At 35.5% G+C, this 13,536-nt stretch overlaps 1 protein-coding gene across 1 annotated transcript in view; it reads right to left on the bottom strand.

Annotated features, from left to right (window-relative positions):
- The window catches only part of MMRN1 (multimerin 1), a 66,310-nt gene extending 53,430 nt beyond the window's left edge, over nt 1–12,880 (bottom strand). Inside the window, exon 1 of the mRNA XM_090267944.1 lies at nt 12,233–12,880. Within this exon, the coding sequence (XP_090124070.1) occupies nt 12,233–12,813 (581 nt within the window). The 5' untranslated portion in view covers nt 12,814–12,880. The remainder of the gene's footprint in view (nt 1–12,232) is intronic.
- Between the last annotated feature and the right edge of the window lie 656 nt (nt 12,881–13,536).

Raw genomic sequence — 13,536 nt, 5'->3', positions numbered from 1 at the left:
CTTTTCTTATCACTTAGTCAACTATAAACAATGTGTAGCTAAAAATATATAAAGCCTTGCACCTAATGCCAGTGTGGCATCAAGATGTTTAATAGACCCTGACACAGACTGGTCACTGTGTTCTCTACATTGATATCTGTAATCAGTAAATGTTAACTGTAACACAAGCGTCTGAAAGCTAATTGATGATTCATAAGGCTTGACCTTGCATCTCCGGAATCCCCTCCTTAATAAAAGGCACGGGAGATGGAAGTTCTGTGCTCTTCTCGCCTAGAAAGATTAGCCACCTCCCATCCCTCCAGAAAAAATACAGTGTCCTGGATAAGTTTGTTCTGCAGAGGTCATGAAACCTCTGTGGGACATGGAGTTTCCTACCAATCCGGGGTGTTGGAGGCAAGATAGCCTCAGAAATCTATTCTGCTTAAAAGTAAAAATAATAATAATTAAAATAATGCAAAAATCAACTTCAATGTTAAACACCAAAGAGGGAACACACCAGAGTAGAGCCACTAAAGCTAGCAATCATCTGCTTGGGGATATTTAGGCTACTAAGAACCCAATGTTCTTCTACAGATAAAGCTGAATCAGTCATTCATCCTTCTAAGGAAGATGAATTGAGCACCATTATGTTATTGTATAAGGTTCTTCTTAATGAAAAGTTTAAGAATTCAGCTCCATAAAGACATGAAAAGACACTCTGGCACATTTTGTTAAAGCATGGTGGTACTTGCAAAAATAATGAAATAACTGGCAAAAGCAGGAGATAAAAATAACAAAGATCTGAAATTAAGAGGACTACCTAAATAAATGTTTTTTAAAATTAATTAGATTATTCATGCTAATCCACTGATTATACTAATTACAGCGAATGACTGACTTCAACAGAAGCATAGCTAAAATGTACACTGTCTCACATGAACATTGGCTGAATGACTGTGGGGGTTGAAATACGAGACAGGAAAATGACATGGCCTCTATCCTTACATATGCTGGGTTTTGAAAAAAAGATATATACATACATACATACATAAATTACATACACACAGATATTGTTTGTGAGAATAAATAATGGTCATCTGCAGAGATCTTTTAAGATCCTAAGTAGTAAAACAATCTCAAGACTAAAATAGTTGAGTAGGCAAAAAGCCTATCATCAGATTGCTGGTGGCCCAGCAGCCTTTGATCCAGGGTAAAGTGGAAGAACTATCCACAGCCAAAGAGCCCCTGGTGTGACTTGTAATTAGATTTATGCTGGGGTGAAATAAACTCATTAAGGGAGGTTAAACATGTAAATACAATTTAAAATCAAATTATCCAAAGATATAAGTTTAAAAATAGAGAATTAAGCATGGTAAAATGATTACAGACAGTATAAAGACAAATGTAATGATCCAGACAAGAACTGTGCTTAATCTAGAAATCCTCTGTAGTTTTCCAATCTGATCATGGTGGATGGAGAGCAGTTTACTTTGAAGTGGTTAGATTCCCATGGGGTTGGTTGCAACCCTCCAAACAGCAGACCTCATGGGGGATTCTCTGTACTGGTAATAACACCGTTGCTTTTGTGCAGCCACATGTACTGAAAAAAGCTTGTATTGATTCTTTGGTTTTCCAAGTTAATAGGTAAAAGGTTTTTTCAAGGCAGTGATTTTCAACCTTTTTCATCTCATGGCACACATAAACTAACCGAAGTTCTGCAGCACAGCAAAAAATATATCTTTTGATTATCTGACAAAAAATAATAGGAATAATTTTGATTCATTCACACCAAACAGCTATTGTTGTGTTGGTTGTTGTCATTTTCCTATTGACAGTCTAAAGGAAAAAGAGATCAGTGCCTCTGACTAAATAGTCAGGTACTGCATGTTTAAGAATTCTCACAGCACTTTGGTTAAAAATTGCTCCTCTCGGGAAAAGCAGACATCTTTGGATATTTACAAACACGAGCTTGCAGAACGTACAAAACAAGGTAGAAAAGGGATTTTAATCTGACTTATACAACTTGAAGTCACGTAGGCATTATTAATACATAATTGTACTTTGATTGACATGTTTTAGAAACCCCATCTTCCAGGGAGGTAGTACAAAGATGAAATTTAAAAAGAAAATTTCATAAATTGGTCATTTGCCACTTGCAGTGTACCCTGATCATGGTTCAATCATATCCATTCTTATCCTGAATAGAGTGGACCAAAGAAACAAACAAACAAAAAATTTAAATAATGGCCACAACAAATATTTTCCTTAAGGCATAAAAGACGATCATCTACGAATTTAATTGTTCATTTATACTAGTCCTTAGAACTCAGATTAATAAATTGCTTGTCATCCTGTCAGTAAAAGGATGAATATTTAAACTTTTATACTGATAACCTGTGGCTTGATTTGACGCAACAGCATAAAAGTAACAGGCTCTGGGGATATTCACTAGAAATCTCGGTAAACAAGCAAAATTCCACCATAAACTAGCCAATGGTATGTAATTTTCTCTTGGAAGTTGGATTTACAAAAGTAGTAAAAACGTATTAAAAACACGACTACCTTTGATATAGTCAGAGTATGTTTCTCTCACTTATCATCATTGAATTTGGTGGAAACTTAACTGCTGTGTACAGGGGTTTAGCATAAAATCATGTACTACACTGAAATTTCATAATTTTCCTGTTAATAATGGTCAGGTAGGTTTACTTTGTTGTTGTTTGATGTATTTCCATGTATTTATAGCCTTATAACTAAGAAAAAAGTGTTCCTCATAAGATAAATCAGTGACAACATAAATGAATTATTCCATGAAGGATTAATTATTTTTCTCTTTAAATTAAATTCCATGGGAAATGTAGTCCTTACCCTGAGACATTTATTAATTCATTAATGTATTATAGATTGTTAGATTTGTAATCTGCAGTTATCTTTAGGTATTGAGGTAAAGAAATGGTTACTTAAGATCTTACACTTTTTCAAGTCAGAGGGGCATGGTCCAGTGTTAGGTAAAGCATGGGAGGGTGATAATAATTAAAAATTCAGAGAGTTCAGTAGGATCATTAATGAAGAGAATAGATGTTTTTATATCCCCAATTGTTTGCCTCAGAGGCATGTAGAGACATGGTTTCACTCTGACTTCTTCATAACCTGATAAATTCATCTTAACTATAACTGTGTATATATATATCAGATCAATAACAATTTCCAGAAAATCATCAGAGAAGATAATCTTAACCATTTATATTCAATTCATATAATGAAGTTTAGCTCTCAGAAAAATGTATTCAAAATATCTCTATAGTCTTAAGAAACTATGAACATAAATACTTCCCTAATGTTATAAAATCTTTATTTTATAAAAATTTCAATTAAACTAAAAAGGGAAGACCTTTATCAAAATATAAATTTGAGAGACTAAAATTTACATATAACTCACCAGTCATAAATGAGAAAGTAGTCCAAAGAAAATATACACAATATGAGATAATAAATATCAGAAATAAGTATTTAGATTCAGTAAAAATATATATTGATATGTAGACCACACATTGATAAAGTATTAGATTTTTTATATTTATTTTTGGCTAGTAGCCTAAAAGATAAGTTTCATAGATACTAATCTCCTTAATAAAATTGACCATTTTCAAACAAAAAAGTCATGTTTGTAATTTATTTTATTTTAGTGTTAAGTACTTTCATACAGTTCATATTTTTTCAAAATTCTGCATCATATTTATACTAAAACACATAGCTAAATATTTTAAACAAATTAGTTTTATAAAGGAATCATGTAAATAAATATTTGAAACATTTTGAAAGGCCATATGCAAAGCTCAGATCATGGAAAATTTTGATACTTTAATTTGCTGGTAAATGAAAGTTTTAAGAAGAAACTTCTTCTTGTATACCAACTTTTGCAATTAAAGTTTTTTGTCAGCCATCATTAATTTGTATTTCACAGTAGGCACAGTATGATGAATATGATCGTGTTTTTTATGATAGATGACTGTACAGTGCCTCAGAATCACAAATGATTGCGTATGTCCCATATTCTCAGTGTAAAATTTTAGGAGAATAAGCTGAATGTATCCCTATCCCAGGGTGTACATGAAGTTTGCTTTTTGGATCCAATCTACTTTCCAAGTAAAGCCAATAATAGTACATTTCAAGAAGTACATTAAATTAGATATGTATAAAAATATATTTTTATAAGTAAAAATTTTACAAGTTACTTCAATACAACCTTTCTCACAAATTTGTTTTATTTTACCTATTTTTCTTCTCTTTCTTTCTTTTTTTGTTTGTTTCTTTTCCCCACACTGTGACTTCAACATATTCAGGGACAAATGTGAGCTGTTCACTCCAGCAGGTGTCAGGCTTTCCCAGTGTGCAGACGCAACACCTCGGGAAAGGCAGGCTAACAGAAGGCTGTGATGCTTAATTCTGTACATAATCCAGTTGTTCCTGAAAATTGACTCTTTCAGCATTTCCCCCTAAAGAATACATTTTAAATAACATTTTCATATTAAAAAAAACAGAAGGTGTAGAAATAAAAAAAAATTCTCATTTTATCACATGGACTAAAAACTTGTTAAATTCTAGCATGTAAAATACAATATATACTTATATATTCAGTAGTAATTTATTTAGCAGAAATATCAAAGGAATAAAATAAAAGGAAACAATGAAAAAACTAAGATACATAATATATTCTATTTAGTATTAGTTTACACTGGCAGTAATACAGTAGATGCATTTATTTTCCAAGGAGATTTAAAAAATACTCTTTAATATAACAGTATGGTTCTCTTCAGAATTTTAGAACATGTGAGAATAATTTACTTTGGATGCTAATAGGCCTGACAATAACTTTGCAAATTGCACCTGGTATAGATCTCTGCCCCTACCCATTTCATATGTTCAAATTTAAATGCCCAATATGACAGTATTTAAAAGTGGGGGCTTGGTGTCCTCGCTGGGGTGGCTCAGTGGATTGAGCATGACCTTGCAAACTGGAAGGTCACTGGTTTGATTCCCAGTCAGGGCACATGCCTGGGTTGTGGGCCCTGTCCCCAGCTGGGGGCATGTGAGAAGCAACGGATCTATATATTTCTTTTCCTCTCTTTCTCCCTTCCTTCCCCTCTCTCTAATAATAAATAAATAAAATCTTTTTAAAAAGTGGGGGCTTGGGACATGATTAAGTCATGAGAGTACTCCCTCTTGATGGGATTAATGTCCTTACAAAAGAGGTCCTAGAGAAATCCCTTGCCTCTTCCACCATATGAGGATACAGTGAAAAGCTTGGGACCTGGAACAGGCCCTCACCCATCAATGCTGGCAACCTGATCTCAGATTTCCAGGTTCCAGAGCTGTGAGAAATAAATGTCTGTCGTTCACAAGCCACCCAATCTGTGTTATTTTGTCATAGCAGTCTGAATGGACTAAGACAACAGATAAATTTTATTGATAAGATTTTTTATATCTAAAATCTACTCATAATTTACAGAAATAAGCAGAAAACTGCATATTATGATGGACAGCGGAATTAATTTATTTTTATACTTTTCAAACATTAATTTTAAAAGTGTGGTATTTAAATTTTCTATTTACATATAGTCTAATAAAGACTTATAGAACTTATAATTTTAAATATTATATTAGAAGTTGTAATTCATTTAACTTAAGCCACCTATTTGTACACACAGCAAAATATGTAGCTTATAGAAAAAGAATGAACAAATGAAATTCTAAAAGAAACCAAATTACTAAATTGAGCAAATAAAATATTTATGTTGTTTCATATTCAACCTTTATTTTCCTCCTGGCCCTTTTCATTAATTTTTTACCATATTTATGACCATTCTGTATATAAAATAAAAAATCGGAAAACTCTCTGGGCTAGCACTGGTTTTTTGCCCTATATCTCTTCTCCCTTTTATTAAAAAGGAAAAGAAAGAAATAAAATAAAACCTCCTCAGTAGTATGCATATATCTATAATTACCAGATTTGTATCTAGCTGATCTCTCATCTAAACTCCTAATCCATCCACAATCCATATTTTGTTGAGTTCTTTCTATGTGCCTGGCAATGTTGTAAGCAGTGAATAGAATAGCAAATAAGGAAAGAGAAGGTTCCTAATTTCTTGAAATGTATGCTATGCTGTTGAAAGACATAAAATACACAACTACTTACATAAATAGACCTACTAATTCCAAATAGTGCTATGAAGAAAAATAAGATAAGGGTGGCAACTTTACATTGAGTAGTCAGAGGAGGGCTCTGAGGAGGGGACTACAAAGTCACAGTTTCATGAGGAAATGAAGTCCCTTATTCTAAATACTGAAGGAAGAGCATTCTGGCAAGAGCGAAGGAACGTTTCTTTGAGATGCTTGTTAACTTGACCTGTTTAGTAACCAGAAAGAAGGCTAGTGTGACCGGAGAAAGTGAAGCAGAGTGAGCGTGGATGGTATGGAGGATGAGATCACAAAGACAGGCAGGCTCAGGTCAAGCAAGACCTGCGGGGCCATGGTGACAATTCAACCTTTAAGTCTAAATCTAATAGAAGCTACTGAGTGATTTTGAGTACGTGAGCAAAATAAAAAATTCCACAGATTTTAAGACACACACCTCTGAAATCAAGAATATATCTTGAAATCAATGGTATTTTTCAGTCAATTTTGGTCAGTTTCATTTACATTTTCATTTTTAATATGCAAAAAAGTGATATATATAGTAAGAAAATCCTTAAGTACAAGTAAATCTAAAAATTCAAAGAGGTAATGATGTCATATTTTCCTTTCTTATTAGTATGTAATATAACATGTCACAAGAGATAAGTCTGGACCTGGTCAGGTGGCTCAGTTGGGTGGAGCTTCTTCCTATACACCAAAAGTTTGCAGGTTCAATTCTCAGTCAGGGCATATACCTAGGTTATGGGTTCTATCCCCAGTCCAGGCATGTACTGGAGGCAACTGATCAATGTTTCTTTCTTACATTGATGTCCCCCTCTCTCTCTCTTTCTCAAATATCCTCAGGTGAGGATTAAAAAAATAGATGTCTTACATCAATGAAATGCATTGATAAAATGATTTAAATATTTAAACACTTTAAATTTAACCATTGTTATATGTCAAATCTATTCAATAAAATAAATAAAAGGTCTCTTAGTTGGGTGGAGCATGAATCACAGAAGGCAAGAACAGACACATGTGGACAAGTTAGGAGACTAGTGGTAAATAATGGTGGCTAGGAATAGAATGGTGCAGTAAAGGTAGAGAACTGCTGAGGAATCTGGAATATATTGGAGGGAGCACCAAGAATAATTCTTCATGATCTGAAGGGAAAGAAAAATGTCAAGAATATATCCAAGGTTTCTAGTTATGAAACTAGTCATTCACTGAGATGGTGAAGATTCAAATACAAGCATATGTGTACAGGGGTTGGGGTGGTGGGAGAAGTTAGGTCAGCAGATGATGTGTACCAATACCTCACTTTACCTAGTAAACTTTCTTATATACTCTCATAAGCTTCATTCAACATCAACCCTTGTGATGCACTGTTTCACCTCCTCATGCCCTTCCCACTGGTCTGTAGATTTGATGGGGGCAGAACAGTGGGAGGTTTTGTTAATTGTTTTACCTTTAGCACAAGCCCAGTGCTAGGGATAGATTAGGTCCTCAGCAAATACTTCTTCAATACATAAATGCATTCATCCTAATTTCTTTTTTTTTTAATTCTGCTTATTTCAAAGTGCTTGGTCACCAACAAACACCTACTCCACTAGACAGGAAACCACATTTGTGGTGTAGCCAGGAGTTACTAATATGAGAGTGAATACAAGATGAGACAAAAATATGCAAGAAAAAAAAACCCCTATAGACACAAGTATTTATTTAGAATCACTATATAATTTCAAGGGCAGTAGGGAAAAATATGTTATTTTTTAAAATCTCAAATTATCTCAAATGAGTTAAATCAAATAAACCAGGTTTTATCATAGAGAAATAAAAGTATTTCTTTTGGAAGGATTCTTCTTTATATTCACATATTGATCCATACATTTTACATTTAGTTTGTTAAACACTTATTGTGTGTCTATAAGCCAGTTTCCAATAATTTCCTGAGTGCCTAAGAGTTTTATATAATTTGTTTAAACAATAAAATTACAGAGTTTAACAAAATATGGTTAATAAAAATAATTATGTAAGTGACTTAGAAAAGGCTCTCAATAAGTGACATTTGTTATTATTTAATAGGTCACATTCTGTTGTCCTTAAGCATGAGAAAGTTCAATTTATATCTGTTAAAATGTCTATTATACACAAAAGCTACTCATCCCAAATTGAACATTTTGTAATTTGTAGCATTTGTTTTACAGTAAATTGAAATTGTTCCAAATTCCACCAAGTATATGTTTTTAATTAAAATCAGATTTACTTAAGTATTTTTAAAATTTCTGTAACCTTTGAAATACAGTGAATGAATATATAAATATGAATTGATTGGTTTGTACTTTTCCCTAGTGTCTCTTCATCATTAGACCAACAACAGCTTGAACACAATATCTTTCACATAGCGGATATAAGCTACTATTATTAGCTTGAATTATATGTTATAGTTGGTAAGAAGTTTAACTCAAACTCCTAAAGCATTAATTGATATCTTAAAGTTATTTTATTATAGGTAAAAGGTATTTGAAAGTTTAGTTTCATAACGTTAAACTTACAGTATTCCAAATATACAGATAACTTTGAATATTAAGAGTAAAATATTGAGCTGCATTTTTTAGTTTTTTTTCTTGTCTTTTTGAAAGTCTTTGATGATGCTCTTTTAAGCTTTGTTTTGTAAACTTACTTCAATAATTCAAATAGAATTTTCTCTAATTTTAAATCAAAATCAACTTGAAAAATTGGATTATCTATTCATCACATTCATGATGATGGCATAACTCAATATAACAGTGTTAGAAAAACAGGATTTGTTGAACATCTCTTCTGTGAGAAGCATTCATCTAAGCATATTTCATTAATTTGAATCTTACATGATAAGCCTACAAAGTTATATTTTTTACTTGTACTCCTTATACCATATCTATATGTTCCATATGAAGAAACTGTGGTTCAGAAAGATCAACTGACTTGTTCAAAACTATGAATCTAGATATTACTGGAGGCAGGATTCCAACCCAGGACTACTTGGCTTGTTTTGATAATAAACTTTGCACAACACCAAGTTGTTTCAATTTTTAGATCTGTTCACATTCCAACTATATTGACATTTTTTTCTTTCATGTTGTGGGTATAGTTCTGAGCAAATCAATATACCCTTGAGTTAAATTAACTACACTAACAGTCGCTGTGCTATTACATTCTTTGTTAGTAACTACTCCAACTAAAAACACCTCTACAAGTGACTTTGACAACTTCAATTAAAATAGAGTTGCTGACTTTCAGTCAAGATGGCAGCATAGGTAAACACAGCTTGCCTCCTTGCATAGCCACATCAAAATTGTAACTAAATTATAGAATAACCATCATTCAGAACCAGCAGAAATCGAATTGAATGGAAGTCTGACAAGTATGGAATTTTTTAAAAAACCACATCCACCCAGACTGATAGGAGGGGTACAGATACAAAAGAGACTGGTCCCACATACACGTGTGCTAGATAAAAATTCAGGAGGAATATCTCAGGAGCGAGGAGTCCCAGCCCCACACCAAGCCCCAAGCCCAGGGTACCAAGTGTCAGGAAATTAAGTCCCCAAAACATCCTGGCTGCAAAAACCGGCAGGGATTGAGTTGGTGGAAGAAACTTTTGGAGTCCCAAGCAGTTCCTCTTAAAGAATCCACACACAGACTCACCTACTCAGACTCACTCCCTCTGAGCTCCAGCATAAGATAGTAGCTTGAAAGGCACCAGTGGCAAACAGGGAGTGTCTGGCATCAAAGGGAGAGCTGGGAGACAGCTTTTTCCCAGTCAGAAAGGTGGACAGAGCCACAGAGCCGGCAGGCAAGTGCCATATCTGAGACACCATCAACCTGGTGAACACTGTTTGCCCTGCCCTAGAGATGCCCTAAGGCTCCATCCCACCCAACTTACAGCTGTTAACAGTAGCTTTTCCATGTGAAAGGCTGGCCTGGCTCATGCTTCACAACTTCCTAAATCCTGCCAAACTAGAAACAGCTGTCCTCAGTGAGACCCCGGCACCAATATCTCTTGCTATGTGCCCCCAGACACAGCACTAGCAGAAGCCAGTCTAGATTCACAGCTTGGCTTCACCAGGGAATCTCTAAGCTGAGCACAAATAGCAGCCATCTCAGATTGCTCTATAGCTCAGGCAGGGTGGCCACAGGCAAAAAACTGATGGGAGCTGACCTTGGCCTGTACCACCCAGAAATCCCAGAGCCTGCACACCCAGTAGACAACTACAGACCATGTCAGAGCATCACCACTCAGCTCCTGCACAGCTGATGCTCCATGGAAAGTGGAGGTTAGCAGCGGTCACAGCCAATCCTTATAACTGAATGGCCTGGGTAAATCCCTCCCATTGATCTGCCAACAGCAAGCAAGGTTCAACTACAAAAGGAGGGTGTACTCAGTCCACAGAAGGGCACACCTCAAGTACCCAGCTTGGGTGATAGGGGAGGCTGTGTCACTGGACCCTACAGGACACCTATCATACTACCTTAGTTCATGCTACCAAGACAGGGAGTCACAGAAGCTCTACTTAATACATAGAAACAAACACAGGGAGGCTGCCAAAATGAGGAGACAAAGAAACATGGCCCAAATGAAAGAAGAGATCAAAACACCAGAAAAAGAACTAAAAAAAAAATGGAGATAAGCTATCTATTAGATGTAGAGGTGTGAAAACACTCATTAATAGGATGCTCAAGGAATTTAGTGAGGATCTCAACAGCATAAAAAAGATTCATTCAGAAAAGAAGGATATACTAATTGAAATAAAGAACAGTTTACAGGGGAAACAACAATAGAGTGCATGAAGCCAAGGATCAAATCAATGACTTGGAACATAAGGAAACAAACAAACAAAAAAAAAGCAAACAACAACAGCAACAACAACCAATCAGAACAAGAAGAAAAAAAGAGAATCCAAAAGAAAAAAAAGAAAAAAACAAGGTTAGTGTAAGGAGCCACTGGGACAACTTTAAGCCTTCCAACAGTCACAACATAGGGGTGCCAGAAGGAGAAGAGAAAGAGCAAGAAATCAGAAATCTATTTGAAAAAATAATGAAAGAAAACTTCCCTAATTTGCTGAAAGAAATAGACATGCAAATCCAGGAAGCACAGAGTCCCAAACAAGATGGATGCAAAGAGGACCACGCCAAGACACATCATAATTAAAATGCCGAAGGATAAAGATAAAGAGCGAATCTTAAAAGCAGTAAGAGAAAAGAAGTTATTCACCTACAGGGGAGTTCTGATAAGACTGTCAGCTAATCTCTCAAAAGAAACTTGGCAGGGACTGGCAAGAAATTTCAGTCATCAAAAGCAGGGACTTACAGCTAAGATTGCTCTACCTAGCAAAGATATCTTTTAGAATCGAAGGAAGATAAAGAGCTTCCCAGATGAGAAAAAAACTGAGGGAGTTCTTCACCACCTAATCATTATTATATGAAACATTAAAGGGACTTATTTAAGAAAAGAAGATCAAAACTATGAACAATAAAATGGCAATAGATATATACCTGTCAACAATTAAATCTAAAAAAACAAACTAAACAAACAAGAAGAAGAGAGACAGAATCTTGAACATGGAAAGCATTTTGATAGTTGCCAGATAAGAGGGGGATGTAGGGAATGCATGAAGAGGTGAGGGGATTAAGAAATACAAATAGGTAGGTACAGAATAGCCATGGGGCTGTAAAGTGCAGTATAGGAAATGGAGCAGCCAAAGAACTTATACATATAACTCATGAACATGAACAATGGTGTGGTGAGTGCCTGAGGTGGGGGCCCCTGGGTGAAGAGGAGTAAAGGGGGAAAAATTGGGACAACCTGTAATAGCATAATCAATAAAATAATAAAAAATAAAACAATTAGAATTGCTGCATTTTCTTTGTTCAACTTTTCCCCATTAGATAAGGTAACTTTATCTTAACTGAAATATGGTTTAATTTCACCTTGAACATAAAAATCACTTTCTGGGAGTAAGGTAGTTTAACTATTAGCTTGGAATCTTACAGATCTTACAGTTAGGGAGAAAAAGAAGAAAAGAATGTTTCTTACTTTCCTCTAGTTGTTTCAAAGCTTGATTTTTGATAGTTGGTTCTCTGGCTTTCACTGGTGTCACCTCCGCTGAGATAGGTTTCCCGCGGGGATCGATTTCCCAAGCTGCCAACTGAGTTTGTTGAAACCACTTGTTGATTCAACTTCCTGGCAAAGCTCTGAAGAAATTTCAGCGTGGAGTTGGAAAGGACCACTGACTCTGCTCCAGGACTGTGCTTGTTGCTAGATTTGGTCGGGAGGGCAAGGGTTTGTAACTTCAGCACCCTTTCCGTCTTCTCTGTGGACGTGAGGGCTGGGTTTCCCTCACCCTCTGGAAGTGCACTTTTCTCTGAGGGAAAGGGTGCTGATTGTAGAAGGCTCTCTTCGGAGGTTCTTGCATCAGTGGCCCTCTCAGCTGACATGATCTGAGGGGTTGGAAGCATTTGCAGACTTGGTATTTTATTTAACGGAGCCGAAGCAGAGTTCATATTCTTCTGGGTATTTTCATCCTCGGATGCAGTCCAAGTCTGTGTAGTGTCATAAAGCCCAAAGCCCCCACTCCATATGCTAGAAAGCAGAACAAATAGCCTTGCTCCCTTCATCTCAATAGTTTGAAGCAAGAAAGCTCATGTGAAATTGGGGATTTAAGTCCTTCTAGTCTTTTCAACCGCTGCTCCTACACTGGATCTGCTACGACAGAGCTCTGCCAATATATGTGTAGAGGAAACAGGTTTCTGTGTTTTGCAGTGGACTCAGGAAGTCTGATTTCCTGTTTCTCTTGGTTTGCTGTGATCTGTGACCTCTGGTAGGATGGATTTGTGGAAGCGCTGAAGGGTCTCTGATGAGACTAAGGGTGAATGGGAAAACATAAGCAATTGTTATCAGGAAAATCCATGAGAAAAACATGAAGTGACTTTGCTTCCCTAGGTACACTCATGTTTCATATGCTGCTGACTTTGAAGAGGAGCTTCATGTTGATGATGGGGAGTATGGAATTTTTTTTGATGAACTGAGTGAAAGAGCTTAACATTTTGTTCTGCCACACAAGGAAATTGAGAAAATAATTAGTGACACTTCTTTTCCACTGTGACTCATCCAAAGAGCCACATTTTATTCAAGTGTTTATACCCGTATACACACCTAAGCAAAAACTCATTTGCAGTGCCTCCATTCCTGCACACGTCACAGGCTGAATTACAGGGAAAAAAATTAAACCCTATTTGTATAAATACACTTCAGTTATAGTGTTACTTGAAGTTAATCTTGATCATAAGTAATAGAAAGGAAAAGAATAAATAATTGAATTATATGGGTATACAGGGAAT

The sequence above is a fragment of the Furipterus horrens genome, unplaced genomic scaffold (assembly GCF_987537825.1).
Source record: "Furipterus horrens unplaced genomic scaffold, mFurHor1.1.pri manual_scaffold_2, whole genome shotgun sequence".
Lineage (NCBI taxonomy): Eukaryota > Metazoa > Chordata > Mammalia > Chiroptera > Furipteridae > Furipterus > Furipterus horrens.
This window is presented reverse-complemented; position numbering and strand designations above follow the sequence as displayed.